At 44.2% G+C, this 26,724-nt stretch overlaps 1 protein-coding gene across 1 annotated transcript in view; it reads right to left on the bottom strand.

Moving 5' to 3' along the window:
• ARID2 (AT-rich interaction domain 2) overlaps positions 1-26,724 on the bottom strand; it is a 121,643-nt gene that overhangs the window by 22,911 nt on the left and 72,008 nt on the right. The window contains exons 13-15 of the mRNA XM_056573981.1: positions 25,023-25,157; positions 22,662-22,828; positions 19,159-21,998 (exon numbers count right to left, since the gene is read on the bottom strand). Coding sequence (XP_056429956.1) covers positions 19,159-21,998; positions 22,662-22,828; positions 25,023-25,157 — 3,142 coding nt within the window. The remainder of the gene's footprint in view (positions 1-19,158; positions 21,999-22,661; positions 22,829-25,022; positions 25,158-26,724) is intronic.

Raw genomic sequence — 26,724 nt, 5'->3', positions numbered from 1 at the left:
ACAAGATACTATAGTATCTTAATGCTCAGACAGGAGAGAGCACAGAGGAGTGCTAGCCCACCCTCACTTACTGGACTTTGTCCATGCCTGTGCTTCAGCTTGGACAAAGCCATGATTTTATAAACCATGATTTTTATAAAAAGGAAATAACATTTTCTTATGAAGTATATTAGAAAAGTTAATGTTTTGCCAAGATGTACAACACAGGGATGTTGCATTCCTACCGCCCTACAACCAGGACATGCAGTTCCGGGAGCCAGGCAGGTGACTTTCACTGACATTTAGTCCTGCTTTGGGCTAGTAGAGCCGGCCAGACAACTTGGCGGTGCTCAGGGTGTATGGAGCGGGCCCCTGACTTGAGCCCGCTCCATACCTGGCAGCCCCCAGCTGATTCCTGTAGTTGGGGGCCGACGCTAATAGCCCAGCATACGATGATTGCCACGGCTGGCTATGAACCCTTTAGATCGCGGCTGTCAAAGTTGAAAGCGGTGTCTAAAGGGACCTTTTAACCATCCCCGGTGGTCCAGTGGTGTGGATCAAAACCACCTCCTGCCGTATCCACACAATACTACATTGATATCAACGATTTGTCCTTTAACCATGTTTTAATGTGCTTGTCAGTTTAGTTCAAAAACCAGATACACAATCTTAAAATGAGCCAACTGACTTCCTGATTCTGGGCGGCTCACTGAAATCAATGGTGTATGGCATGGATCCAGCAGTGATATGGTAGGAGGTGGTTTTAAAATTCTACTGCTGTATCTGGCTGCCGAATCCACAAAATCAAATGTGGATGCACTCTGATTAAGTTTTCAGACATTTCATGTGACATACCCCTCCCTCCTAGTATCTAGTTATCAACAAGGTTACATGACATATGGCTCATCTATAGGTTAACTAAATAAATTCCAACATGTCACACGCTTTTATCTATCACATCCTGTTATAGTGTCCTATTGGACTGTTATAGGCTATTGATAGGCATAGGACACACCCACTAACTACTAGGGGTGTGAATTGGCAAGAATCTGGTGATACAATGCATATCACGATACACGCATGACGATACGATATATCCCGATTCTGTCTCAAAGATGATATATTGCGATTTTTTTCGCATGAGGCTGTATGAGGGTTAATTTTTTGCGCCATAATCTGCTTTTTGTATCGGTACCATTTTGGTATTGATCTGATTTTTTTGTCTCAACTTTTTTCTGGGATATTATAAAAATTGCATGTCTATATTTATTATTATTTTTTTTACATTTACCTCATGGATACATAATGTTATATTTTAATAGGTCGTACAATTATGCACGCAGTGATACCAAATATGTTTATTTTTTATGTTTACATGTTTTTATATAGGAATAGGGGGTGATTTTAACTTTTAATATGGAAGGGGTTAATGTGTGTCTTAAACTTTTATTAAAATTTTTTTTTTTTTTTTACACTTCATTAGACTTTTAGAAGGAATCCTTAGATTCCTCATACAGATCTGAACTCCATTGATCTGTGTGCTCTGCGATCCATTGATAGAGCCTAGTCCAGCAAGGTTCTATCAATGACAGAGCCACAGACACCAGGGAATCTCTATAGCGGATTGAAAACCACAGGTCTGCAGCTCATTTATGTTTGAATGTGTGGGGTAGCTGATGTGTGGGAAGGAGGAAAATGGAATCATGGGATTTGTAGGCAAACAAGAAAACTGAAAATGGTGAATTATACTCACCGATAATTCCTTTTCTGGAAGTCTCCACGACATCTCCTCCACCTGATTGGGACAGGAAAAAAACACTGAGAGGTTAAATTCCCCACCTCTTCCTGTCCACACCAGTGTATTTATAAAGAACACCGAAGGAAAGGAAAAAAGTGCACTAAAAAACACTATAATAAAAAAACCAAAGGGTGGGATGTATGGTTGCTGTCGTGGAGACTTCCAGAAAAGGAATTATCGGTGAGTATAATTCACCATTTTCCCCCACGTCTCCACGACAGCACCCATGAGAAATACCAAAGAATTTATTAGGGAGGGACTATAGCACTGAGAACTTTACGTCCAAAGGCCATATCCTCAGAAGACAAAGGGGGACATTTACTAATCTAGTCTATTCTGGGTATGCTTATAGACCAGCGTATGTGGTAGTCTCCTGTCTATTGTGCTCCTAATATCAAAGGTCTCACAGCCCTTGATAAATTCTGTGCTCAGACTTCAGGGTCTACAGCTTAAACTGCATTTAGACCTGCTCCAACATGGTCTGACATTTCAGCGTATTTTGGGCAGATGCGACTTGTTGCACAAAAGTCGCACTTGATAAATTCAGCACCAATGCATTTTCCAATGCATTTCAGTCTAAAATAGACTTGCATGCATCATGTTCTAAAAATCCTCTACAGCAAAAGTGGCACATATTTAGACTGCGACTTTCTGTGCGACAAATTTAGACATGAAAAAACATTCTAAATCCTTTGATAAATCTCCCCCATAATGTGAACTCTATAATGTCTGGAAAAGGTATGAAGGTTTTTCCCAGTGGCAGCTGGGAGAATGGGCCTTCAAATGTCCAGGAGGGGCTTTTCCTCTGGTCACATAAGCCTCTGAAATTGCGGTCTTAATCCATCTAGCTATAGAACTCCTAGAGGCTTTCCTGCCTCTATTAGGGCCAGCAAACTGAATAAACAGATTGTCATCCTTCCTCCACTGTCTAGTTCTTTCAATGTAGATGAGGACAGCTCTTCTAACATCCAAAAGACTATGGGGGAGATTTATCAAAACCTGTGCAGAGGGAAAACTTGCCCAGTTGCCCATAGCAACCAATCAGCTTGCTTCTTTCATTTTTATGAAGGCCTGTGAAAAATGAAAGAAGCAATCTGATTGGTTGCTATGGGCAACTGGGCAAGTTTTCCTCTGCACAGGTTTTGATAAATCTCCCCCTATATGATTTTTCTAAGTCATTTTTGGGATCTGAACAGAAGGATGGAACCACAATATCCTGTGATCTATGAAAGGTAGAGACAACTTTAGGGAGGAAATTAGGATCAAGCTTAAAAATTAATTTGTCAACCAAAATTCTGATATAAGGCTCTTTGATAGAAAGAGCCTGAATTTCACCTACTCTCCTAGCTGTAGGGATGGCGATTAAAAATATAGTTTTGAGAGTCAAAGATTTTTCAGAAATAGAATCCAGAGGCTCAAAGGGATCCAAAAGAAGAGCTGCTAGAACTGTATTTAAATTCAACTGAGGACAGATATTTAAAGTCTTAGGTCTGAGTCTGCTGGACGCTTTAATAAACATTGAAATCCACATGTTATCAGCCAATTTTACATGATAGAGAGCACTGAGAGAAGAAACCTGTACTTTGAGGGTACTAGGGGAAAGACCTAAATCAAATCCCTGCTGAAGAAAGTCTAGAATTTTAGTAATCACCGGAGTGTTGATAGAAAAAGAATCCCCACACCAAGAGATACATTTCTTCCAGGTTTTAGTATAGATTCTAGAGGTAGTATCCTTACGGCTAGATAGAAGGGTATTTACTACCTTTTCAGAGAAACCTTCCTTCAGCAGAATGGACTTTTCAATTTCCATGCTGTCAAGCTGAGGTTTTTGATCAGACAATGAAAGGATTGTCCCTGGGACAGCAGATCCTTTTGAGGAGGAAGGCAGATGGGATCCTCTACAGCCAGAATATTTAATGGAGAGAACCAGCTCCTCTTTGCCAGTATGGAGCTACTAGGATTAGAATGCAATGATAGTTCATTAGCTTCTGAAGGACCCGAGATATTAGCGGCAGGGGAGGAAATGCGTATTCCATACTGAATGTCCAATTCTGAGCTAATGCATCTACTGCTAGCGGAGAGTCCCTTGGATTTAGGGAATAGAATAGATCCACCTTGTGATTTCTCTTGGTTGCAAACAGATCTATTTGAGGAACCCCCCATCTCTCCGTAATCATCCTGAATGCCCACGGAGCTAGAGACCATTCCCCTGGGTCTAATATGTGTCTGCTCAGGAAGTCTGCCTCCAAGTTCCAGACCCCTTTGAGATGGACTGCTGAGATAGAAAGCACCTTGTTTTCTGCCCAAGAAAATATTTGAAGCAAAATTGACTGGAGAGCTGTGTACCTTGGACCTCCCTGACTCCTTATAAAGGCCAATGCAGTCATGTTGTCCGAGTAAATGAGGATATGGCAATTTTTGAAGATCTCCTTTAACTCTTGGAGTGTCATCCATATCGCCAGTAACTCTGAAGTTGGACGATTTTCTTGCTGTCTGAGGATCCCATTTCCCTTGGACTACTCGAGACTCAGAGTGAGCACGCCATCCTCCTGCACTGAGATCCGTTGTTATGAGTAACTGGTTTGACTGAAACCAACTTACTCCCTTCTTTAAATTCTTCTTGAACGTCCATTATCTTAGATGGGTTTTTATTTGAGTGGGAATTATCACTCTTCTGTCTAAAGCTTTCTGAGACTTGTCCCAAATGGTTAGGATCCACTTTTGTAGAGGCCTGGAGTGAAACTGAGCCCAAGCTACTGATTGAATGCATGATGTCATATGACCCAGAGTGGACATTGCTGACCTGATTGTACAGGAATGGAGGCTTAGAACCCTGGAGACTAATGCCTGCAGTAATACCCTTTTGGAATCCGGAAGAAAGGAGGTCTGGATCCTTAAATCCAAAAGGGTACCTAGGAAATTTTTCCTCTGACTGGGAATAAGATCTGATTTGTCTAGATTTAGGATCCAACCCAACTTCTGGAGAACAAGTATAGCTCTCTGTAAATGAAGTTCCAGTTGAGGAACTGAGTCCGCCACTATCAGTAAGTCATCTAGATAAGGGATAATTAGAATAGACTCCTTCCTGAGAAGGGCAACCACCTCTGCTAAGACTTTGGTGAAAATTCGAGGTGCAGATGACAGGCCGAATGGGAGACAGAAACTGAAAGTGGCGGATCCCGGACCCCCACTGGATGGCAAATCTCAAATATTTTTGGGAATCTGAATGGATGGGAATGTGGTAATATGCATCGCGAAGATCGATAGACGCCATCACCGCCCCCTCCTTTATTAACTGAACTGCAGACTTCACAGTTTCCATCTTGAATTTTTTGTAAACCACAAATTTGTTCAGGGGTTTCAGGTTTATAATTGTACGGAACTTCCCGTTTGGTTTGGAAACCAAAAAACAGGGAAGAATAATGACCCAGGCCCCTCTAAAGGAGAGAAACCTCCTGGATAGCACCCAGGGAGAGAAGGTCCCGAACACCCTTGAGAACCAATTTGTTTTTTTGGACTCTGCTGAGTAACAACATACCTTGGAGGGGGAGGTGATGACAACTCGATCCGGAGGCCCTGAGATATTATCTCTACTATCCAGGGATTGGGAATTAGTGACTCCCAAACCAGGGCAAAATGGGAGAGCCTTGCCCCCACTGGTCTGGCATCATTGCTTAGGGTTGGAAGAGGACTGACCGGGGTTAGTAAAGACATTTCTACCCATACTGCCCTTCCTGTAAGAACAACGTCCTGTTTTCCCTTTACCTCCTCTGAAGGAATGGTCTGATTGGGAAAAAAGACGAAAAGGAGACTTTTTAGGTTGGACCTTATCTAAGGGCAATCCTTTTTTATTGTCTGCTGCTTTTTCCAGAATAGAATCCAACTCTGGACCAAACAAAAATTTTCCATGAAAAGGAAGGGAGCAGAGTTTACTTTTTGAAGTCATGTCTCCCGACCAAGATTTTAACCACAGTACACGCCTAGTGGTATTGGACAAAACCGCAGTACGAGAAGCAAGTTTTACAGATTCTGCAGAGGCATCCGATAAAAAAATTAGATGCCATCTTAAGCAGAGGTAAGGATTCCAAAATCTGTTCCTTAGGGGTATCAGACTGGAGGTGGTATTCCAACTGGTATAACCAAACTCCTAAAGTCCTGGCTACACAGGTAGGGGCTATACTAGGCCTTAACAGTGAGGAAGCAGCCTCCCAGGACCTTTTAAGGAAACTCTCTGCCTTTCTATCCATTGGATCTTTAAGTTGTGTAGCATCCTCGAAAGGTAGAGAGGTATATTTTGCAACTTTAGCAACTGGGATATCTACTAATGGTATCGTGTCCCAGGTAGTAGAGTCTGTAACATCATAGGGATAATGCTTTTTTAGACCCGCTAGGAATAAAGGCATTCTTTTCTGGCTTAGCCCATTCATCTTTAATAATTTTATGCAAATTTGTATGAACAGGGAAAGTACAGGGTTTCCTGTCTCCTAGGCCTACAAAAAGGTCATCCTGGATAGACTTAGTCTCCTGAACTTCCTCTAAATTCAAGGTAGTATGGACAGACTTAATTAAGGATTCTATATAATCAGAATTAAACAAGAATTTTTTCAAAGAGGAATCTTCCTCTTCATGAGGATTATCCACAAATTCTCCTCCTTCCAATTCTGGAGATACACTTTCTTCAGAATCCGAAAGAGACACCATTTTAGTCTTTTTTTTTTTTTTTTACAGCTGAGGCATTAACCGAAGTAGTAGATGCCACAGGGGTAACAGGTGTAAAAGAGGCCAATGCAGAGTGTATCTCTGAACGAATCATGGATTTAATTTCTTGCATGAGAGTTGGAGAGTCATCTTTTACTACTGATGCAATACATGATTTACACAGAGGTTTAGAAGCAGATTCAGGAAACTCCTTAAAGCAAATAACACATTTCTTAGGTTTAGATTTTTTCGATTTAACCAAAGAACCTGCAGAATCCTTGTCTCCCTGCAAATACAAGGAAGAGAAGGATAAAACCCCATGCAATGAAGATAGGCCAGGGCGAACCCATAGGCCCTCAGTACTCACGGATCCTGGGATCACTGGAGGATCTGGAACTTTTGCAGGTGAGCTCATGATGCAGCCTTGTATTTTCCAACGCCGGAATCAGTTAGAGCAGCTTCCATCAGGGAGCCAGTCTCCAGATTCAAATTCCCTGCCCGAGCGCGGCTGGAAATGACGTCTGATGCGAGCATCCCCGGCCGGAAGAAAATAAACTAGAAGCACTCCCGCGAGGAGAGAACTCCTCGCTGAAGGCAGAGACCGCTGAAGGAGACCGTACAGAGACACGTACACTATACGGTACTCCCACGGTATCCCTTCGCCTCCATGCTCCCGTAGCGGACCTACAGAGAGGACCAGACCACGGGGAGAAAAAGACAGGGGGTGTGCTATGCTCACACCCCAAGTCCGCAAGGACCTTAATTTCTTCATGCAGGAGAGTAAGAAACCCCCCCTGCACCTCTCAGCTCCTTCCCTGACAGGGACAGGAAAAAACACTGGTGTGGACAGGAAGGTGTGGGGAATTTAACCTCTCAGTGTATTTTCCTGTCCCATTCAGGAGGAGGAGATAATCTCATGGGTGCTGTCGTGGAGACGTGGGGGGAAACAGGAAATAAAAGTTCCCAAAAAGCTAGCCACAGTGTTATGGTAATCTCACAACATAGCCATTTAGCCCCAAGACAAGCGCAGACCCTTCCTAAGCATGTCCATTACGGTCTTGGCATTAAAAAGGGAACCTGTCATCACTTTCATGCTGCCTAAAATTATCAGGGTGGTCCTCAGTCTTCTCCCCATCCCACCGGCCTTGATAGAAAAATCTCTCCCAGTTTGAGTAGAAGGATAGATCTATTAATCAAGGCCTGCAGGAAAGAGAGGAGCCATCAGGGACCACATAATGACTTGTGGTTTAGGCAGCATGAAAATGATAAGTTCCCTTTAACCCCTAGAGGACACGTGGCATACATGTACGCTGTGGTGTCCTGAGACTTCGCGCACAGCAGTGATCAATACTGATCACAGCATCTGAAGTATTGTGGTGGTGTTCAGACACACATCTGACCATTCGCAGAGCAATCGCGACTGCTCCGATGTGTTAAGATGGCCGGCGGAACTCCTCTCACCTGCTCTAGCTGTCTCCTGCTCTCTTCTTCTCTGGCTGTCTTCTAGCAAACCAGAGAAGTAGCTCGCAGATAACAGTGATCAGGGCTACAGTCATGGCCGTAAATGTTGGCACCCCTGACATTTTTCAAGAGAATGAAGTATTTCTCACAGAAAAGGATTGCAGTGAGTAACATGTTTTGCTATACACATATTTCTTCCCATTATGTATATTGGAACTAAACCAAAAAGGGAGGAAAAAAAGTAAATTGGACATAATATCACATCAAACTCCAAAAATGGGCTGGGCAAAACTATTGGAACCCTTTCAAAATTGTGTAAAGATTGTTTCAAGCATGTGATGCTCCTTTAAACTCACCTGGGGCAAGTAACAGGTGTGGGCAATATAAAAATCACACCTGAAAGCAGATAAAAAGGAGAGAAGTTCACTTAGTCTTTGCATTGTGTGTCTGTGTGTACCACACAAAGTACTGGAGAGTTCTGAAGTGGCCAGCAATGAGTCCAGATCTAAATCCCATTGAACAACTGTGGAGAGATCTTAAAATTGCTGTTAGGAAAAGGCGCCCTTCCAATAAGAGAGACCTGGAGCAGTTTACAAAGGAAGAGTGGTCCCACATTCCGGCTGAGAGGTGTAAGAAGCTCATTGATGGATATAGGAAGTGACTGATTTCAGTTATTTATTCCAAAGGGTGTGCAACCAAATATTAAGTTAAAAGGTGCCAATAATTTTGTCCAGACCATTTTTGGAGTTTGGTGTGACATTATGTCCAATTTGCTTCCCCCCCCCCCCCCCCCCTCACTTTTTGGTTTAGTTCCAATACACACAAAAGGGATTAAACGTGTTTATGTGTATAGCAAAACAGGTGTTACTGCAATCCTTTTCTGTGAGAAATATTTCATTTTCTAGAAAAATTTCAGGGGTGCCAACATTTACGGCCATGACTGTATGCATATGCATACCGTTCAGTATTTTCCATCTAAAGATTGCAATAAATAGCTCCCTGTGAGGAAAAAAAAAAAAAGTTAAATAAATAAGCCCCTCCCCCAATAAAAAAAATTTAATTCCCCTATTTTCCCATTTTACCAAATGAGATGTAAAAAACAATTAAAATAAAAAAAGATGCTGTTTGATATCAACGCACGCAGTAAAATAAAATGTTAATGGTCCCATACGGCGAACGGTGTAAACGTGAAAAAAGTCATAAGCTGCTGCTTTTAGTCACATCACATCCCAGATAAAAGTTAAAGTTTGAGTTTTTTTTTTTTACAAAAGCACAATAGAAAAGCATGTAACCATGGGTATCATTTTAATTGTATTGACCAACTGAGAAAATAATGTCCGTTTTACCATAAAGTGCACGGTGTAAAAACTAAACCCTCCAAAATTAGCAAATGTGTGGTTTTCTTATCAATTCCCCCCAATTTTTTTTGTTGCACCATACATTTTATGGTAAAATGAAAAGTGTAATTACAAAAGGGCAAATGGTCACGCAAAAAACAAGCCCTCATATGGTTCTGTGGATGGAAAAAAAAAAAGTTATGCCTCTTAGAAGGCAAGGAGGAAAAAAAAAAAACTAAAATGCAAAAACGAATTTGTCCGTGTCCGTAAGGCCAAAATGCGCTGTGTCCTTAATGGGTTAATGACAGAGGATTATTTTCATCATATTCCAAGAGCTGTTACATTATTTTCCCCTCAGCACAACCATTAGGGCTTGTTTTCGGCAAGGCAAGTTGTACTGTTTAATAACATCTTGGAGTTCATATAACTTAGTTCTTTTTTGGTGGGGTAATATTTCCTTTTGGTTTTTAAGTTACACCATTACTATGCAGTAAAAATGTTATAGCTGTATTAGTACAATTACAGCAATAAATGTATGTTTTACTGCTTTGGCACAATAGAAATGCTTTCTTGTTGCCACAGACAGAAAGAGCACTTCTGTTAAATAAACAAATTATATGGCCCCCATCGAAATCAATGGACTTTAACAACCTGCAGTAGGCAAATATATTCCCCTAGAAAGAGATCTTCCAGAGATATATTACATGGCACCCCTGTTAAACTGCTGATCAAAATTATTTCAGAGCTCCAGCAACTTAATGCACCCTACATAATTTCATTGCACACTATGGGGGACATTTATCATTGCTTTTGACATTTTATTGGCTGAAATTTTAGTCGCAATTTTAAAATAGACAACTTTTGCAAAAGTGACTGACATGTAGTTCTTCATTCTTGAATATGCAGTGGACAAGATTTATTAACTGCGTCTTTTTTATCCTCTTGTGGACGCAGGGTGTATGCATACGCCCTGCATCCCCGATCCTTAACCTGGCCATTTTTTGCACTTTTAAGCATTAATTAATTTTAAGCATTAATAACTCTGGGATGCTTTTACCTCTCATTCTGATTCCGAGATTGTTGACATATTCTACTTTATGTTAGTGGTACAATTTTGTCCATACTTGCATCATTTATTGGTGAAAAATTAAAAAATGTGATGAAAAAAAATCAAAATTTTATCATATTTTTTTTTTACTTTGAAGCTCTCTGCTTATAAGGAAAATGAATATTCCAAATAAATTATATATTGATTCACATATACAATATGTCTACTCTATGGCATCATAAAGTTGACATGTTTTTACTTTTGGTAGACATCAGGGGGCTTCAAAGTTCAGCAGCAATTTTTCAATTTTTCTAAAAATGTTCTAAATCGAAATTTTTTAGGGACCAGTTCAGCTGTGATGTGGATTTGAAGGGCCTTCTTATTGGAAATACCCCATAAATTACCCCATTAGAAAAACTGCACCCCTCAAAGCATTCAAAAGGTTTGTTAACCCTTTAGGTGATTCACAGGAATAGCAGCAAATTGAAGGAGAAAATTCAAAAAGGAGATTTTTTAACATTTACCGTAAAATTTCTCTCTCGAAGGATCCATTGGGGGACACAGACCATGGGTTATGCTGCTGTCTCTAGGAGGTGTGACACTATGGTGATAAAAAAAAGTCAGCTCCTCCCAGCAGGATACACCCGCCTTCAGGCTCTGAGCTAGTCAGTTTAAGTTCCACAGAAATAGGAGACCAATAGGTCAAGGAAAAACACCTAACTGAACACACCCTCGGACAGAGAACCAAGGAAAAACCCCAAAAAGGGCTGGAGCTGTGTCCCCCAATGGATCCTTCGAGAAAGATTTTACGGTAAGTGTGAAAAAAATCGCCTTTTCTCTATAGGCTCCATTGGGGGACACAGACAGTGGGACGTACCAAAGCCGTCCCTTGGGTGGGCAGATAAGTAATCAGGCAGACGGCTGATCCACTGCCGCCTGCAACACCTTACGCCCCAGGGTAGCATCAGCCGATGCGAAAGCATGAACCCGGTAGAACCTCGAGAAAGAGTCCAAAGACGACCAGGTAGCCGCCTTGCAAATATGTGAGGCCGAGGCTCTATTCTGGAGAGCCCAGGAAACCCCAACAGAACCTGTGGAATGAGCCACAACCCTGAAAGGAGGAATCTTCCCCTTACAGCGATAGGCTTCCGAAATGGCAGACCAAATCCACCTAGAAATGGTGGCCTTGGAAGCAGGTTGTCCCTTGCGACGACCTTCCATAAGGAAGAAAAAGGAATCACACTGACAAAACGAAGAAGTGATGGAGAGATAAGACCGAACAGCCTGAACCACGTCCAGCTTGTGCAGTAAGCGTTCCCTAGGATGAGAAGGAGCCGGGCAAAAGGACGGGAGGACAATATCCTCATTGAGATGAAAGGCCGAGACCACCTTAGGTAAAAAGGAAGGGTCTGGCCGGAAAACAACCTTGTCCTGGTGGATCACCAGAAACGGAGAACGGCAGGAAAGGGCTGCCAATTCAGACACCCTCCGGATGGAGGCGATAGCCACCAGAAACTCCACTTTCCAAGAAAGGAGGTGGAGAGACACCTATCTACGGAGCTCAAAGGGTGCACCCTGGAGGGCACTCAGAACCAAATTCAAGTCCCAAGGAGGAGAGGGAGACCGATAAGGAGGAACAGTGTGCGCCACTCCTTGCAGGAAGGTCCGGACATGAGGATTAGAAGCCGGGGGCCGCTGGAAAAGAACAATAAGGGCCGAAACCTGACCCTTAAGGGAACCGAGAGACAACCCCAGTTCCAACCCCGACTGCAAAAAGGAGAGAAGACGGGGAACAGAGAAGGGGGGAGAAGTCCTGTGCTTCACACCAACGAAAATAAGACCTCCAAGTATGGTGGTAAATCCTTGCAGAGGAGGGCTTACGAGCCTTGAGCATGGTGCGAATGACTTGGGAAGAGAACCCGCGGGCCCTCAAAACCGCGGTCTCAACTGCTACGCCGTCAAATGCAGCGAATGTAAATTGGGGTGGCAAAGAGGACCCTGAGAGAGCAGGTCCGGATGGAGCGGAAGGCGCAGTGGAGTGTCGTCCAGGAGCCTGACTACGTCGGCGTACCACGACCTTCGGGCCAATCTGGAGCTACCAGAATGGCGGGGACACCCTCTGCCTTGAGCTTCCTCAGCACCCTGGGAAGAAGCAGAAGAGGAGGGAACAGATAGGGAAGGGCAAACCCCGCCCAAGTAATCACACCGACTGAGGAAGTCCACTTCCCAGTTGAGCACCCCCGGGATGTGAATCGCCGAAATGGCCGGAACCTTGCTCTCCGCCCAGGAGAGAATCTTGGTCACCTCGGCCATGGCTGCCGAGCTCCGAGTGCCGCCCTGACGATTTATGTACGCCACTGATGTGGCCTAGTCAGACTGAATGCGGACAGGACGGGACTGAAGATGGGACTCCGAATGAAGAAGACAAAGAAGAATCGCCCGTAATTCCAATATGTGTATCGGAAGAAGGGTCTCCTGGGGAGACCAGAGTCCCTGAAGCGTCCAATCCCTGAACACGCCGCCCCAGCCCGACAGGCTGGCATCCGTTGGAACAACCTGCCAGTGAAGGGGAAGAAACGACCGCCCTAGGAGAAGAAGGGGGGAGCGGAGCCACCAGAGCAGAGACTGATGGACCCTGCGAGGAGAACAATCTGACGATCGAGGGACAGGAGACCTGTTCCATCGGGAGAGAATCGCCAGTTGAAGGGGGCGGTAATGAAACTGGGCAAAAGGTACGGCCACCATCCGACCCAGGACTTCCATACAAGTGCGGATGGAGACTGATACCTGGGTCCGAAGGGAGCGGACCCCCGACCGGAGTGCCAGACGTTTGTCCGACGGAAGACGAATTCGGGCAGAGGCCGTGTCGAAGTGAAGTCCCAGAAAGGTTAGAGACTGGGTAGGACGGAGGACTGACTTGTCCTGGCTGACCATCCACCCAAAGCGAGTCAGAGTGTGGAGAGTGACATCCAGATTCTCCAGAGTCTGGGCCCTGGTTGGAGCCTTGATGAGAAGGTCGTCCAGATAGGCTATCACCGAGATTCCCCTCGAGCGTAACAGGCCCATCACCAGCGCAAGGACCTTTGTAAAGACCCGAGGAGCCATGGCTAGACCGAAGGGGAGGGCTACAAATTGAAAGTGCCCCTCTGGGACCGCAAAGCGGAGGTACCGATGATGGCCCGGAAATATTGGCACATGGAGGTAGGCATCCTTGATGTCCACCAATGAAAGGAACTCCCCTTGTTCCAGGGACGCCACCACCGAACGGAGAGATTCCATTCGGAAGTGGCGGATGAGAAGATGATGGTTGAGACGCTTGAGGTCCAAAATTAAACGCACAAAACCTTCCTCCTTGGGGACCACAAAAAGATTTGAATAGAAACCCCAAAACCGTTCCCCTGGAGGAACAGGAACAATAACCCCCTGGAGAAGCAGAGACTGGATAGCCGCTCGAAACTGCTTCACCAGGAGAAGGGGACTGGGGGGCCCGGGAGCGAAAAAAGCGATCCCTCGGAAGGGATGCAAATTCGATCAGGTAACCGTTGAACACCACGTCCCTGACCCAAGAGTCTTGAATGTGAGAGGTCCAAATGTCTCGAAAAGGCAAGAGACGACCTCCCACCCGAGAAGAAACCGCAGGTGGGGGGCCTCACTTCATGCAGAAGTGGGTTTGCGGTTGCCTGATTTGGGCGCAAAACGGGCAGACCGGTTGGAGTCCGACTTCCAAGACGGGCGAGCCCGGAACGAAGGAGCCTTCTTGTCCTGCAAGGGCGCTTGCCCGGACCCCTTGTTGGAGCCGGAGGTCCGAAAGGAAAAGGACTTCCTTTGGGAAGTAGGGCGAGCCTTATTTTGAGGTAACAAGGAACTCTTACCTCCCGTTGCCTCGGGGATAATCTCATCAAGGCGTTTACCAAAAAGACGGTCACCCATAAAGGGAAGCTCAGTGAGATCTTTTGGCAGAGGCATTCGCATTCCAAGCTCTAAGCCACATAGAGCGGCAGAGAGCCACTAGGTGACCCACAGCATAGGCAGAACAACGGGCTGCCTGCATGGAAGCTGCGCACAGAAAATCCCCAGCTTTAGAGCATTGGAGAGCCAAAGCAGATAGATCCTCCAGGGGGGATCCCGCTAAGATATCCTGACGGAGCTTTTGGCAACACTCCGACAGGCCCTTGGACACCCATGTCGAGGCGAAGATGGGAAGAAGAGAAGAGCCAGCAGCTTCAGTGGCAAACTTTGCTAAGGACAGCAGCATCTGCCAGAGGCAGTGTAGTCGCCTTATTGATCCGGGAAATTGGTGGATCCACTGAGGGAGGGGAAACCACCTTAGTGACAAAGACCTTGTCAAATGGATAACGTTCTTGAATTGTCTTGATTCCCGGTAAACTCTTGTCTGGATGTTTCCATGCGGTTTCCAGAATGTCGTCGTGAGAGCTGAACTTCTGAGGTGCTGGCTTACCACGATGAAAGGATACTCCTGGATTGACATCCGAAGATCCTGGGTCCTCTAAGTGAAAAGTGTCTCTTAGGGCTGTAACCAAAGAGTTCACCGTTGCAACTGAGTCCAGGCGGTCCTCTGAGTCAGATGCCGGCTCGGAAGCCTCGTCCACCAGGGGAATGAGAATGAGTAGAGGCAGTCCTGGAGGGGGGCGACTGACCAAGTACGTGGCTCTGGCGTGGCAGAGCGGCAACTCCGAGAATGTCCTCTGGAGGAGCGATGTTTGTGCCCAGATGCCGGGGGGGGGGGGGGGACCCACGAGGGGAACGCTCACGTCTATCTGAAGACTCATTGGAAGAGTTAGACGAGGCACCCCTAGGACGCTTGTGAGAGCGTGAAGTATGTGAAGATGAGGAGCGAGCCCTTCCAGAGGTCCTGCGCAGGGAAGACCCCTTCAAGGCGGACACCACTTCCAGGGAGGCCTCAGCCACCAAGCGGGAGACTTGGGTCAAGTCAGCCATATACTGCGTCAGGGAAGAAACCCAGGCTGGTGGAGCGGCTGAAGGGGCATCAGGGGGAGCAGTGGAGCAGGCAGGGCAAGTGGGCTCGGCAGAGCCAGACATCTTTGTATTACAGTGCTTACAGAGATAGTAAGTCACTGAAGTTCCAGGTCTCTGTTTAGAGGGAGGAACAGCTCTGGGTACGGACATAGGGGGACATGTATCAAAGATTTTACCCCTGTTTTGTGTGTATTTTTTTGCGCAAAATTTTGCAAAAGCCCTTTTTTTGCGCAATTTTTTTGCGCACGTTTTGGTAGAGCATGTCCTCCAGATGTGGCTGAATCAGGGTACCTTGGAGTGACATCTATAGTACAAATGGATTTATTAACTGCGTTTTTTTTGCCCAAATATAAGCCATCTTGGACTTAACGTAGCAAGATGCTCTAAATCATCGATTCTATTTTTCCAAAGAGTGGATTTAGGAGATTACTATATTTACCCGCAATTTATGAAGCTCATTGCACTTGATTGATAAATTTAGCGCTTCTGCGCATAATTTAGAATTCGGGAAAAGGGGTAAAATGCTTCTACCATACACAAATAATGATACATGTCCCCCATAATGTGGGAAAAGAAGGGAGATAGGAACTTCCTCACCCTAGTCTGTGTCCCCTGTCAGCTGCAGTGAGAAAACTTGCTCTGTGCAGCTAGAGAGAGTGAAACAGGCCAGCCAATAGGGAGAGGGGCGTGCCTGAAGCAAGGCACTAAGTAACTGACCCCTTCCTACTGAAAATCGTGCCCACGGCGCTGATTGGAGGCTGCTTCGCGCCTCTGAGCGCTCCCAGCCCTGTGGGCGGAGCTACAGACCGGCCGAAGAGAACTGCCATGGCGCTCGCTCCTTGTCCCGAGCACACCTGACGGCCGTTTGTGCGCTTGGGGGATAGAGCGGGCGGCCAACGCCGGAGAAAAGAAGGAAGTCGGCACTGAAGCGCCCGGCTCATAGCAGCAATGCGGCTGACAGCCGCATATAAGGCGCTGTGTACGAGTAACACCAATTCACACACACGCACACATAATTGAAGTGCCGGGAATAAGGCGCTGTGGACATAGTCGCACCAAGCACTCACACACATAAGTGAACCGCCCCATATAAGAAGTCCCTTCAGGTGCCACTGCTCCCCCAAAAATAAAGTGCAGCCCCTGTAAGCTAGCCCCAAAATCTGAAGGTGGGCCAAAATGGGGGGTCTCTAGAGGCTGCGAGTCCGTACCTATGGAGAAAAAAGGGGAAAGTACTTACCTCAGTCAGAAGAACTTACCTAATGGAGTCTTCAGTGAAGTCTTCAGTCAGCTTTAGTTACCTGCATCATGCCTGGCTGCTATGCGCGAGCGAGGCGAGCAGGGAAATAGGGGACCCGGACCCATGAGGTACCACCGAAGCGCTGACCGTTGGAGAGGGGGGGGGTTAACAGCGCATATACGCAATGTCTGTGCCCCCTTGCTCGCAATGGGGAAACGGGGAGCCAGAGTCGCTGAGTCCCCACCTGAAAACAGAAAAGAAAAGGAATGAAAAACGAACACGTCCCTAACTAGGAAATCAGAAGACCTGGTCTGGAGCAATCCAGACCACGTCCACCTCCTTCAGACACTAAGCTTAAACTGACTAGCTCAGAGCCTGAAGGCGGGTGTATCCTGCTGGGAGGAGCTGACTTTTTTTATCACCATAGTGTCACACCTCCTAGAGACAGCAAGATACACCCACTGTCTGTGTCCCCCAAGGGAGCCGATAGAGAAATCTTCATTTTTTTACACTCGCATGTTCTTGTAGACCCAGTTTTTGAATTTTTACAAGGGGTAAAAGGAGAGAAATCTTCCTAAAATGTGTAACCCAATTTCTCTCGAGTAAGGCAATAGCTCATATGTGTATGTCAAGTGTTCTGTGGGTGCACTAGAGGGCTCAGAAGGGAAGGAGTGACAGTGGGATTTTGGAGAGCGAGTTTTTCTGAAATGGTTTTTGGGGGGCATGTCACATTTAGGAAGCCCCTATGGTGCCAGAACAGCAAAAGAAAAACAAAAAAACACATGGCATACTATTTTGGAACCTACACCCCTCAAGTAACGTAACAAGGGTACAGTGAGCCTGAACACCCCACAGGTGTTTGACGACTTTTCGGTAAAGTTGGATGTGTAAATAATATATTTTTTTTCACTAAAATGCCAGTTTCCCCCCAAATTTTAAATTTTTACAAAGGGTAATTGGAGAAAATGCCCCCCCAAAATTTGTAACCCCATCACTTCTGAGTGTGGAAATACCCCATATGTTGTCGTCAAGTGCTTTGCTGCCACACTACAATGATCAGAACAGAAGGAGTCACATTTGGCTTTTGGAAAGAAAATTTTGCTGAAATGGTTTTTGGGGGGCATGTCGCATTTAGGAAGCCCCTATGGTGCTTCCTAAGGAACATAACAAGGGGTACAGTGAGCCTTAACAGTTCACAGGTGTTTGACTTTTTGTTAAAGTTGATTGTGTAAATGAAATATTACATTTTTACAAGCGGTAATAGGAGAAAATGACCCTAAAAATTTGGAAATACCCCACGTGGGACATCAAGTGCTCTGCTGGCGAACTACAATGCTCAGAAGAGAAGGAGCGCCATTGAGCTTTTGGAGAGTGAATTTGCTTGGAATGGAAGTCAGGGGCCATGTGCATTTACAAAGCCCCCCGTGGTGCCAGAACAGTGGACCCCCCCCCCCCCCCACCATGTGACACCATTTTGGAAACTAAACCCCTCACAGAATTTAATAAGGGGTGCATTGAGTATTTACACCCCACTGGCATTTGACAGATCTTTGAAACAGTGGGCTGTGCAAATGAAAAATTGGGCATTTGCGCAGGGTGCCTGCTGATCTATATCAGCAGTCACCCCGGTCGGGGACCGAAATTCCCACAGACGTGCATGTACGTCATGGGTCCTTAACTACCAGCGTCTTGTGTCGTACCGATACGTCATGGGTCCATAACATAGAACTATATAGAGGGGGCGTGGCGGCCCCCCGCTTCGGGCAGGGGTCATGACGCCCTGCTGTATAGGATAGCCGTGGGGGGCACGTGTTGGGACCCCTCGTGATCTAAAACTTATACCCTATCCTGTTGCTGTTGACACTAGCATAATGACTTCAATTTATAGAGGAAACAATGGCACTGTGACAACTACCACAAGAAGTGGGCCCAAATTGACACTGATCCTATAATAGGGTGTTAGGGTTACAGTATTATACAGCATGAACAGTGCTGAATACAGCAATATTCTTTCCATAAACAAATACTGGAAAGCTTGATGACAAGCGTGAACAATAAAAGGGGTGTGAGAAAAACATTGCCACAATGATACCCAACTGTTGTAACTAATTACCAAAATTCAGTGTTATGATAATTCTAGGAACATTACATTATTTAATGCCAATGATCATTCCTATTAATTTTCTCACATATTATTTAAAAATAAATATTATATTGTTATTGCAGAATTTCCAACATTTTCTTTCTAGATTAGTCAAACTGAACCAGCAGAGGGCAGAATACTGCAGTGTTAGGACAGTGAACAAAAATTAGAACGCAGCGCCAGATACAAAATGTTGATTACATCATTTATCTTACATTACAATAAGTACAATGTTAAGCTATTTACACACTGCATTTAGAACTGTGCGCGCTGAAAGCTCCCATCACGTAGTTCAGACAAACCCATAAGCTGAGGTTTCAGTCTGAAAATACTACTAAAGAAAACCTCTGATGGAAACTACTAATGCAGCATGCTAAAAATGTTACTTAACTTTACAGACAAAACTTGAGTTTGCACATTATACAACATTTTATAGCACCAAATACTGTTAAGACTTACCTGTGCAACAACTGTCTGTACAAAAGTATGTGGGTGCTGCTGCTTTTGCTGACCAGCACTTTCTATTGCTACTTTAGCTACAGTGCTTGGATCAACACCTGCTGGCACAGCGACCATGGTTGCACTACAGCCAGCATTATTAGGGTCACTGATTGTAACAATCCTTACTCCCACTTTATTGGGAATAACTGGGACAGATTCCCTGTCATTGTCCTCTACTGGTCGTTTAACAGCTTTGCATTCTGCTGTGCCATTCGTAGAGCGTGTATCTGCAGGCAATGCAGGTGGAGTTATCCTAGTTCCTATATGGGGCACTGCAATAACTTGATGACCCGATAAAACAGAAGCCGTAGACTGGGTTGAAACTACAACAGTCTGACGTTGCTGAGGCACATCTGAATTCAAACTGGAAACTACAGGTCCATTGGGTAAATCTGCTGAATTCCCACACTGTATCTGGATTGCAAGGTTTGAAACATCATTTGTACTACTTGCAAAATGTGACAAACTGTTGGGCAATATAGGTCCATTTGAAAGTTTTTCCCCTTGATCACCTTTGGCAGTAACTTGAGAACAATCTAGAAGGTCCTGTTGCTCCATTGGGGATATTTCACCATTTCCTACATGATTGGAAGCTTTGTGATTAGGAATGTTTTTGCTCAAATGAGAACAGTCCACCTTTTCAAAATCACAAACCCCATTAAGCTGTGGCTTTTTAAAGTCCGTTTTACCATCCTGTATATCCCGCTGTTCTGAGTTTTGTTTTAAAGAAGCTCCATTTTCCCCCAGTTCCAAAGATGACCCATTAGTGACCACTTGACTGGCCTCATTCGGAGTTTTTCCTGAGTTTGAAGGAGGTAGACTGGAGTCACACTTTTTACCATTCAAAAGGTTTCCCATTAGCACTTCATTTTCATTAGTCTCCCCATTGCTGGTGTTAACAGAGCCTTTTGGACAAGAAGGGTTTTCCATTACTTCAATTTTACGTTCATGCACGTGCAAGCCTGTAGCTTCCTTTGCTTCTTCCTCCTTTTGGCAAATAATTTTATCACCCTTAAAAGGGGGAGAAGAAGCAGATCCTGGCAACTGCCCTCCCGGTTGTGTAAGAGCAGCTGGAAGTGTTTGTACCTGTAACCCAACTCCAGGTTGTGTCCCACTCATTGGTGCAATAATTTGAGGTGTACTTCCCTGGCTTACAGTTGCAGTAGCAAAACTCGTGTTTGGCACAACTGTTATTGTGACTTGGTTGCCAGTGGCTCCTTGAAATATTGTTGCTGGAGAGTTTGATATCAATTGGCCTGGCAAAATCTGCAAATTTGAAATTGGAACAGTCTGTACACCTGCTTGATTCTGCATTGCACTTTGAACTAACTGCACATTTTGTTGCCCAACAAGTATTTGTGGAGATGCAGTCTGTCCTTGCACACCAAAAGAAGGTGTCTGATTATTGGCTACTTGATACACCACCTGAGGGCTTGGTGCTCGTGCATTGTTGGGAGGTGGTATCTGTGGAGCAGGGAGAATAAGCTTTCCCCCGGGAGTTGAAGGTCCTCGTTTGGGAAGTAACAACTGTTTGATTAGGCTGGACTCCGCAGGACTAGAAAGTCCAACACCTCCACTTTGGGTCTGCTGCTGCTGAACCTGTTGGGATGGCTGAGCTTGCAGTTGTGCCTGTGGTTGTTGCTGAGCTTGTACTTGCTGCTGTTGGTGAGGTGCTGGTGACAACTGCTGCCTTTTTACAGAAAGCATTTGGCTAACAGTAGGAGGGGGCCCTTGTGAAACAGAAGTGGTAGAGGGAGAAGTCATTACAGGCGGGAGCTGGTTATTTGGAGTTGGTACTGGAGAAGAGGAAGGAGTTATATTTGTCTGTCCAGTTAACTGAACAGTTTGTCCAGCCTGAATAGCAGCTGGATTAGTAAGAACTATTTGGTGAATGGCTGGTGCGTATGCTTGACCAGGCTGAGCTGGTTGGCTTACAATTACTACACTTTGCTGGGGTTGCTGCTGCAATGGTTGTTGGACTACTGTTGTTGAGGATACTTGTTGAGAAGAAAGAGGTTTTGGGGCAATGTTTTGAAATCCAATTCTAGAGGTCTGAGGATTTTGAACACCAGCTATTGTAACCACTTGCCCTGCTGCGACTTGGAAACTTTGTACAGTTGTACAAGCTGACATAATGTTAGAAGATGAAGTGGTCACATATTGTTGTGGCGTTATGATAACTGTATCCTTCTGCTGGTTGGAAGCTGGGGATTGTTGGGATGGGACATGAACAGTTTGTGATGATGTGGTGAGTAATTGCTGACCTTGTGGAAGTCCAGATGTACCTGCTGGCATACTTTGCACCCTGCCAAATATATGACCTTGAGGTACAGTTTGTTGTATGACTGCCACTGGAGTTCCTGATGTTAACTGACCAGGTACCACAGTGTGTAAAGGCGATTGCTGCTGAATGACAGAGGGATGGTGAAACAAGGCCTGAGAACCCACAACTGTAACAGAAGCCTGTTGCCCTGGATTGTGGTGATTATGAACTAGTGAAGCTTGTGTTGATCCTCCCAAAGCTATACTGACAGGAACTGCTGAATGTTGAACAGAACCTTGTATTACTGCAGCTCTAACCACTTCACACGAAATTGGAGCTTTATTCTGAATTACAGTCACTGTGGTATTCTGTTGTTGTTGGGCCTGGCCGTGGGGATTCTGTGGCATGCGACAAACTGTTTGAGCCACACTGTGGACACCTTGAATAGGAAACGACATTTGTGTTGCAGTTAGATTAGTAGCTGGGTTAGCTGCTACGGTTCTCTGGAAGGGATTTCCTGCTCCTTGTGGTACTCCTGGGAACACAAATAATTGGTTGTTAAATAAAGGAAACTTGACTGTGATATTTATTATTAATCCTAATATTATTAATGCATGTATGTGAAGACTGTTTTCCCCTTCCTTAAAGGGAACTTGTCAGCACGGCAGCATTAAAAATGGTGTAGGAAATGGGATCCAAACACACTATGATTTACTCTGAAAAGATAGTATAAAAAAATAAATCTGCCAGGACCCAGGAAAGCAGTCATGGAGGGCGGGTCTGTTACTGCTCCTCCCTGCCCCCCTTGTCCCTAAATGACATGTCTCTCCCTATCTGTGAGTGTCCTGTCAGGGAGAAGAGTAGCCTCCAGGACTACTTTCCCGTGTCCTGGTGACATTTTTAAACTATGGTTTTCTCTGAAACTCCCGTGTGTGTAGGCTTTGCACTCCCTGCATACATTTTATGCTGCCTGTGGTTTTAACAGCATAAAACTGGTGACAGGTTCCCTTTAAGCTATAAAGAAAAGTTTTATAAAACACCAAGGCTCTATAAAAATACACCACCACCCAAAAATGCAGGCTGGCTGTATGCTCTGGCAACAAAAGTCATAAAAAAAAATTCACAAATAAAACCATGCAAGCAAGCAACCCTTTCCCTCTTTAGTAGCGAAAGCAAAAACACAACTTGCTGCACTAACCTGAAGCATTTGTGTCCGATACCACATTAGAAGCTGGTTGCTGCTGATAGTACATCTGGATCGGGAGTGGTAAAGTCCTTCGTTTAACACCAGACACATGAATATGAGCTTGTCCATTGTTGTTTGGATCTTCTACTCTCTTGATATTGTGGTTTGGGAATACCGATCTAAAACAAACACAAAAAGTTATTAGGGATATTTTGGCAACCGGTGTTTCCTTACTACACTTTTTTGTACTACAGTCTTTTTGTAGGAACATGGTCACATATCTCAAAAGTGTAAGAAAACATGTTTCCATAAACGGACATAACGTTTTTTTTTTTAGGGGTGTAAGAAAAAAATCTATTCAGTCAAGTATCGCGATATTTCATTAGATGATACTGTATAGATTCAAAATATTTTCAAATTGATCTTTTCAGGGAAGTGGAATTCCTTTCTCCTGGGACATGCAGTTCCGGGCACAGGGCAGTTTTTCCGGCCCTCAGCCCAGCTTCAGGCAAGCAGGGCCGCACCTGACAGGCATAGCAGTGCTCAGCAGACTGTATCGAGCGGGCTCCCGACTCCTGCCCGCTCTGTACTCAGCTGTTCTCAGTAGTTGGGGCCTGCCGCTAATAGCCAGCATGCACTGATCGCCGCGGCTGGCTATTAACCCTTTAGATTGCCGCTGTCAAAGCTGACAGCGGCGACTAAAAGGGAAATGTGGAGGAGATCCACTAGAGGTAGCGGAAGGGGTTAACCTCTGTTCCCTGGTGTCTGTGGCTCAGTCCAGTCCAGCCAGGCTCCATCAATGGATCGCAGACCACACAGATCAATGGAGTTCAATAGAACTCTTTATCTGTATGAGGAATCTAAAAGTCTAATAGAGTGTAAAAAAAAAAAAAAAAATTTTAATAAAAGTTAAAAAGGTACATATTAACCCCTTCCATATTAAAAGTTCAAATCACCCCCTATTCCTATATAAAAAAAAGTTAAATAAAAATAAACATATTTGGTATTACTGCGTGCATAATTGTACAACCTATTAAAATATAACATTATGTATCCCATACGGTAAATGATAAATGTAAAAAAAGATTTTAAGACATTTTTATAATATCCCAGAAAAAAAACGTTAAGAGATTAAAAAGTCAGATCAATACCAAAATGCTACCGATACAAAAAAAACAGATTATGGCGCAAAAAATTAGCCCTCATACAGCCTCATGTGAAAAAAAATCGCAATATATCGTCTTTGAGAAAGAATCGGGATATATCGTATTGTTATGAGTATTGTGACACGTACCAGATTCTTGCCAATTCACACCCCAAATTTTTTTACATCCATTTTTGCAGTTTCCAGCTCTTTCTCATTAAATATCCACAGTGTGAACTAATTAATATACAACCATGCTCCTACTGCAATGGCTAGTAACAGAGAGAACTCATATTCTGGCCACATAGGCTAGGTTCACACTACAAAATTTCGAAGCATAATTCCACTTGAAAATTCCATTGCAGCAGAATCCCATTGCTGTCAATCGGATTCTGCTGCACAGTCCACACTGCAGAATTTCAGCAGCGGCGTTTATGCAGCAGAGATGATACCGCCAAAAGAATTCTCATTCTTTAAGTGGAATCTGCGCAGAACACATTGCCCTCTATAGGGTCGGCAATGTCCGTACGGGTCCTAGCGCCAACTGATTCAGCCAGTGCTGGTTGTACTCAGAATCTCCATTAAAGCATTAAAGTGTAACTCCAGAGTTACTCTCTGGCTCGTTCTGAATAGTCATAGAGAGACAACTGCAAAACACCCAGTGAGTTTTGTGTATAAGTCCTATTAAATAGAAAAGGGCTCATGTGCGAAACTCGTTGGGTGCCGTACATTTGACTCGGCAACTTGATCACCCAGTGTGTGCAGGGTCTCTACACACGAACTTTGCAGAACATGTGGCAAAGCAAAGCTGGAGTTACAATTTAACCCCTTAGATGCCAACATCAATAGTCCAAACAGAAGACACCACAGCATTTTATTAAGAGAAGAGACTGGGAAAGTGTTCCATGCAGAGAGATCTGAGGGCTTAAATCTGCCTACAGACTCCCTTTAAGAAAGTACAAATGGGAGGCAAAATAATACAAATGGAGGGAAAACCCAAACCAAGAAATGTCAACTTTGCTTAAAATAAGTTTTACCACAGCTATTTCTAGCATATGGAACAGAGCACACACTTCGTTTGGTTACTTATCTTTAAATTATAACCTGCTACATACATTTTTAAATTCAGTTACATTTACTGAACCACACTAGATAAAAACTATGTATTAAAGCTTAGAGCAATGTCAATGGATCTCTTACAATATACCGCAAAGAAGTTATTTTCATACCGTAGACATTTGTAGAATCCAGATGAAGTTAGAATTCCACCTCTAGCCAATTTACTACAAGTTGAGAGGTATTCAGAATACATCTCTGACCTTGACACTGACGTTTCCAAGTTCACTTCAAAATGCGCATTTAACCTGCATAAAACAGGACAAATTACCTTTCAAAGAAATGTTAGAGATATTAACAAAATTGAAATCTCTGGAAACAAGGTATCAAAACTATACTTTCCACGTAGCTAAGTCTGTGTTCATATCTTGCCTTAATGTAAGAAATGGGGGCCTATGGATATATTTGACATATGTGCTGCAAGGATTTCCAGTGTATACATCAAATGGGAGAAAAAAAAAATCACTAGCTCGACATAGCCTAAGGTTTCTTCCCTTTCCCTCCTTAGTGTCTGGGAAACTGAATGTGCTCCAACCAATCATGTAGATTGTATTCATCTGCTCACTCTTTTCCAACCAATATCCAATATTCATTACAGCTACGATACCGCATATATACTATGCTGCATTAAAAATTTGAGTTAGCTTAAACACACTGAGCTCCAAAATCATGTTGTGTATTATACACTGGCAAGGCTAGAACACAGAGGACCGCACATTGAGATCCTTGTTTTCAGTGTTAGGCGGACATAGGCTATATTATGACTATCCTATATTTGGTGTGGTCCAGGAATAACGTATTCCCCTTTGGTGATAACTAGAGATGAGCGAACTTACAGTAAATTCGATTAGTCACGAACTTCTCAGCTCGGCAGTTGATGACTTATCCTGCGTAAATTAGTTCAGCCTTCAGGTGCTCCGGTGGGCTGGAAAAGGTGGATACATTACTAGGAAAGTGTCTCCTAGGACTGTTTCCACCTTTTCCAGCCCACGGGAGCACCTGGAAGCTGAACTCATTTATGCAGGAAAAGTCATCAACTGCCGAGCCGAGAAGTTCGTGACGAATCGAATTTACTGTAAGTTCGCTCATCTCTAGTCATAAGGTACTTCAGTTTACTGTGTAATGGATTTTGAATTCCCTTAAATTCTCTTTATCCAGGTAGGTTTACTGGGAATGAGAATGTTGTGCAAGTCTCATATGACAGAATGTCTTTCATTGTAGGTTGGCTGCAATTATTAACTACATACAAGCCTTTGTATAAGATACTTCAAATGAAAAGAAAATGTCTGCACAACCTGGCCTTAATTATCGAAATAGGTCATCAATATATTATACAAAGCAAATAATGCATAAATATAATATCTTGTTTTTGGACACTAAGTTTGTGACATGGCTCAATTAAAGGGGTATTCCAGGATTTTCTTTATTTGACAGTGTTATAGGGGCTGTAGAGTTAGTGTAGTTCATAAAATAGCATCTATACCTGTGTTTGGTGGCTGATCTCTCAATTCTTATGTAATCTTTGCCCTGATGTTAATTCTTGGCAGTATACAAAATGAGTATTGTCTCAGTGTTTCCCAGGTTGCAGTGCGGCCGGAGACATTACATCCCTAGTCAGGTGTTAAAAGGGATCCTGTCTGTGCTTCAATAAGAGGAGGGACCGATGGGTAGGAGAGAGATCATTCTCCACAGGGCTGCAGGGAATTGTAGTTCCAATCACAGCATGTAAGGGTGCTCAGCAGTACTACAATGGGTGGGGTGGTTAATGTGTGGGAGGGAGAAAAGTGAACTTACAAAAACAAACAATGGATCTTG

This window comes from Hyla sarda, chromosome 4 (genome assembly GCF_029499605.1).
Source record: "Hyla sarda isolate aHylSar1 chromosome 4, aHylSar1.hap1, whole genome shotgun sequence".
NCBI lineage: Eukaryota > Metazoa > Chordata > Amphibia > Anura > Hylidae > Hyla > Hyla sarda.
Note: the sequence above shows the minus strand (reverse complement) of the source record. Positions and strands in the feature narration are given on the sequence as shown.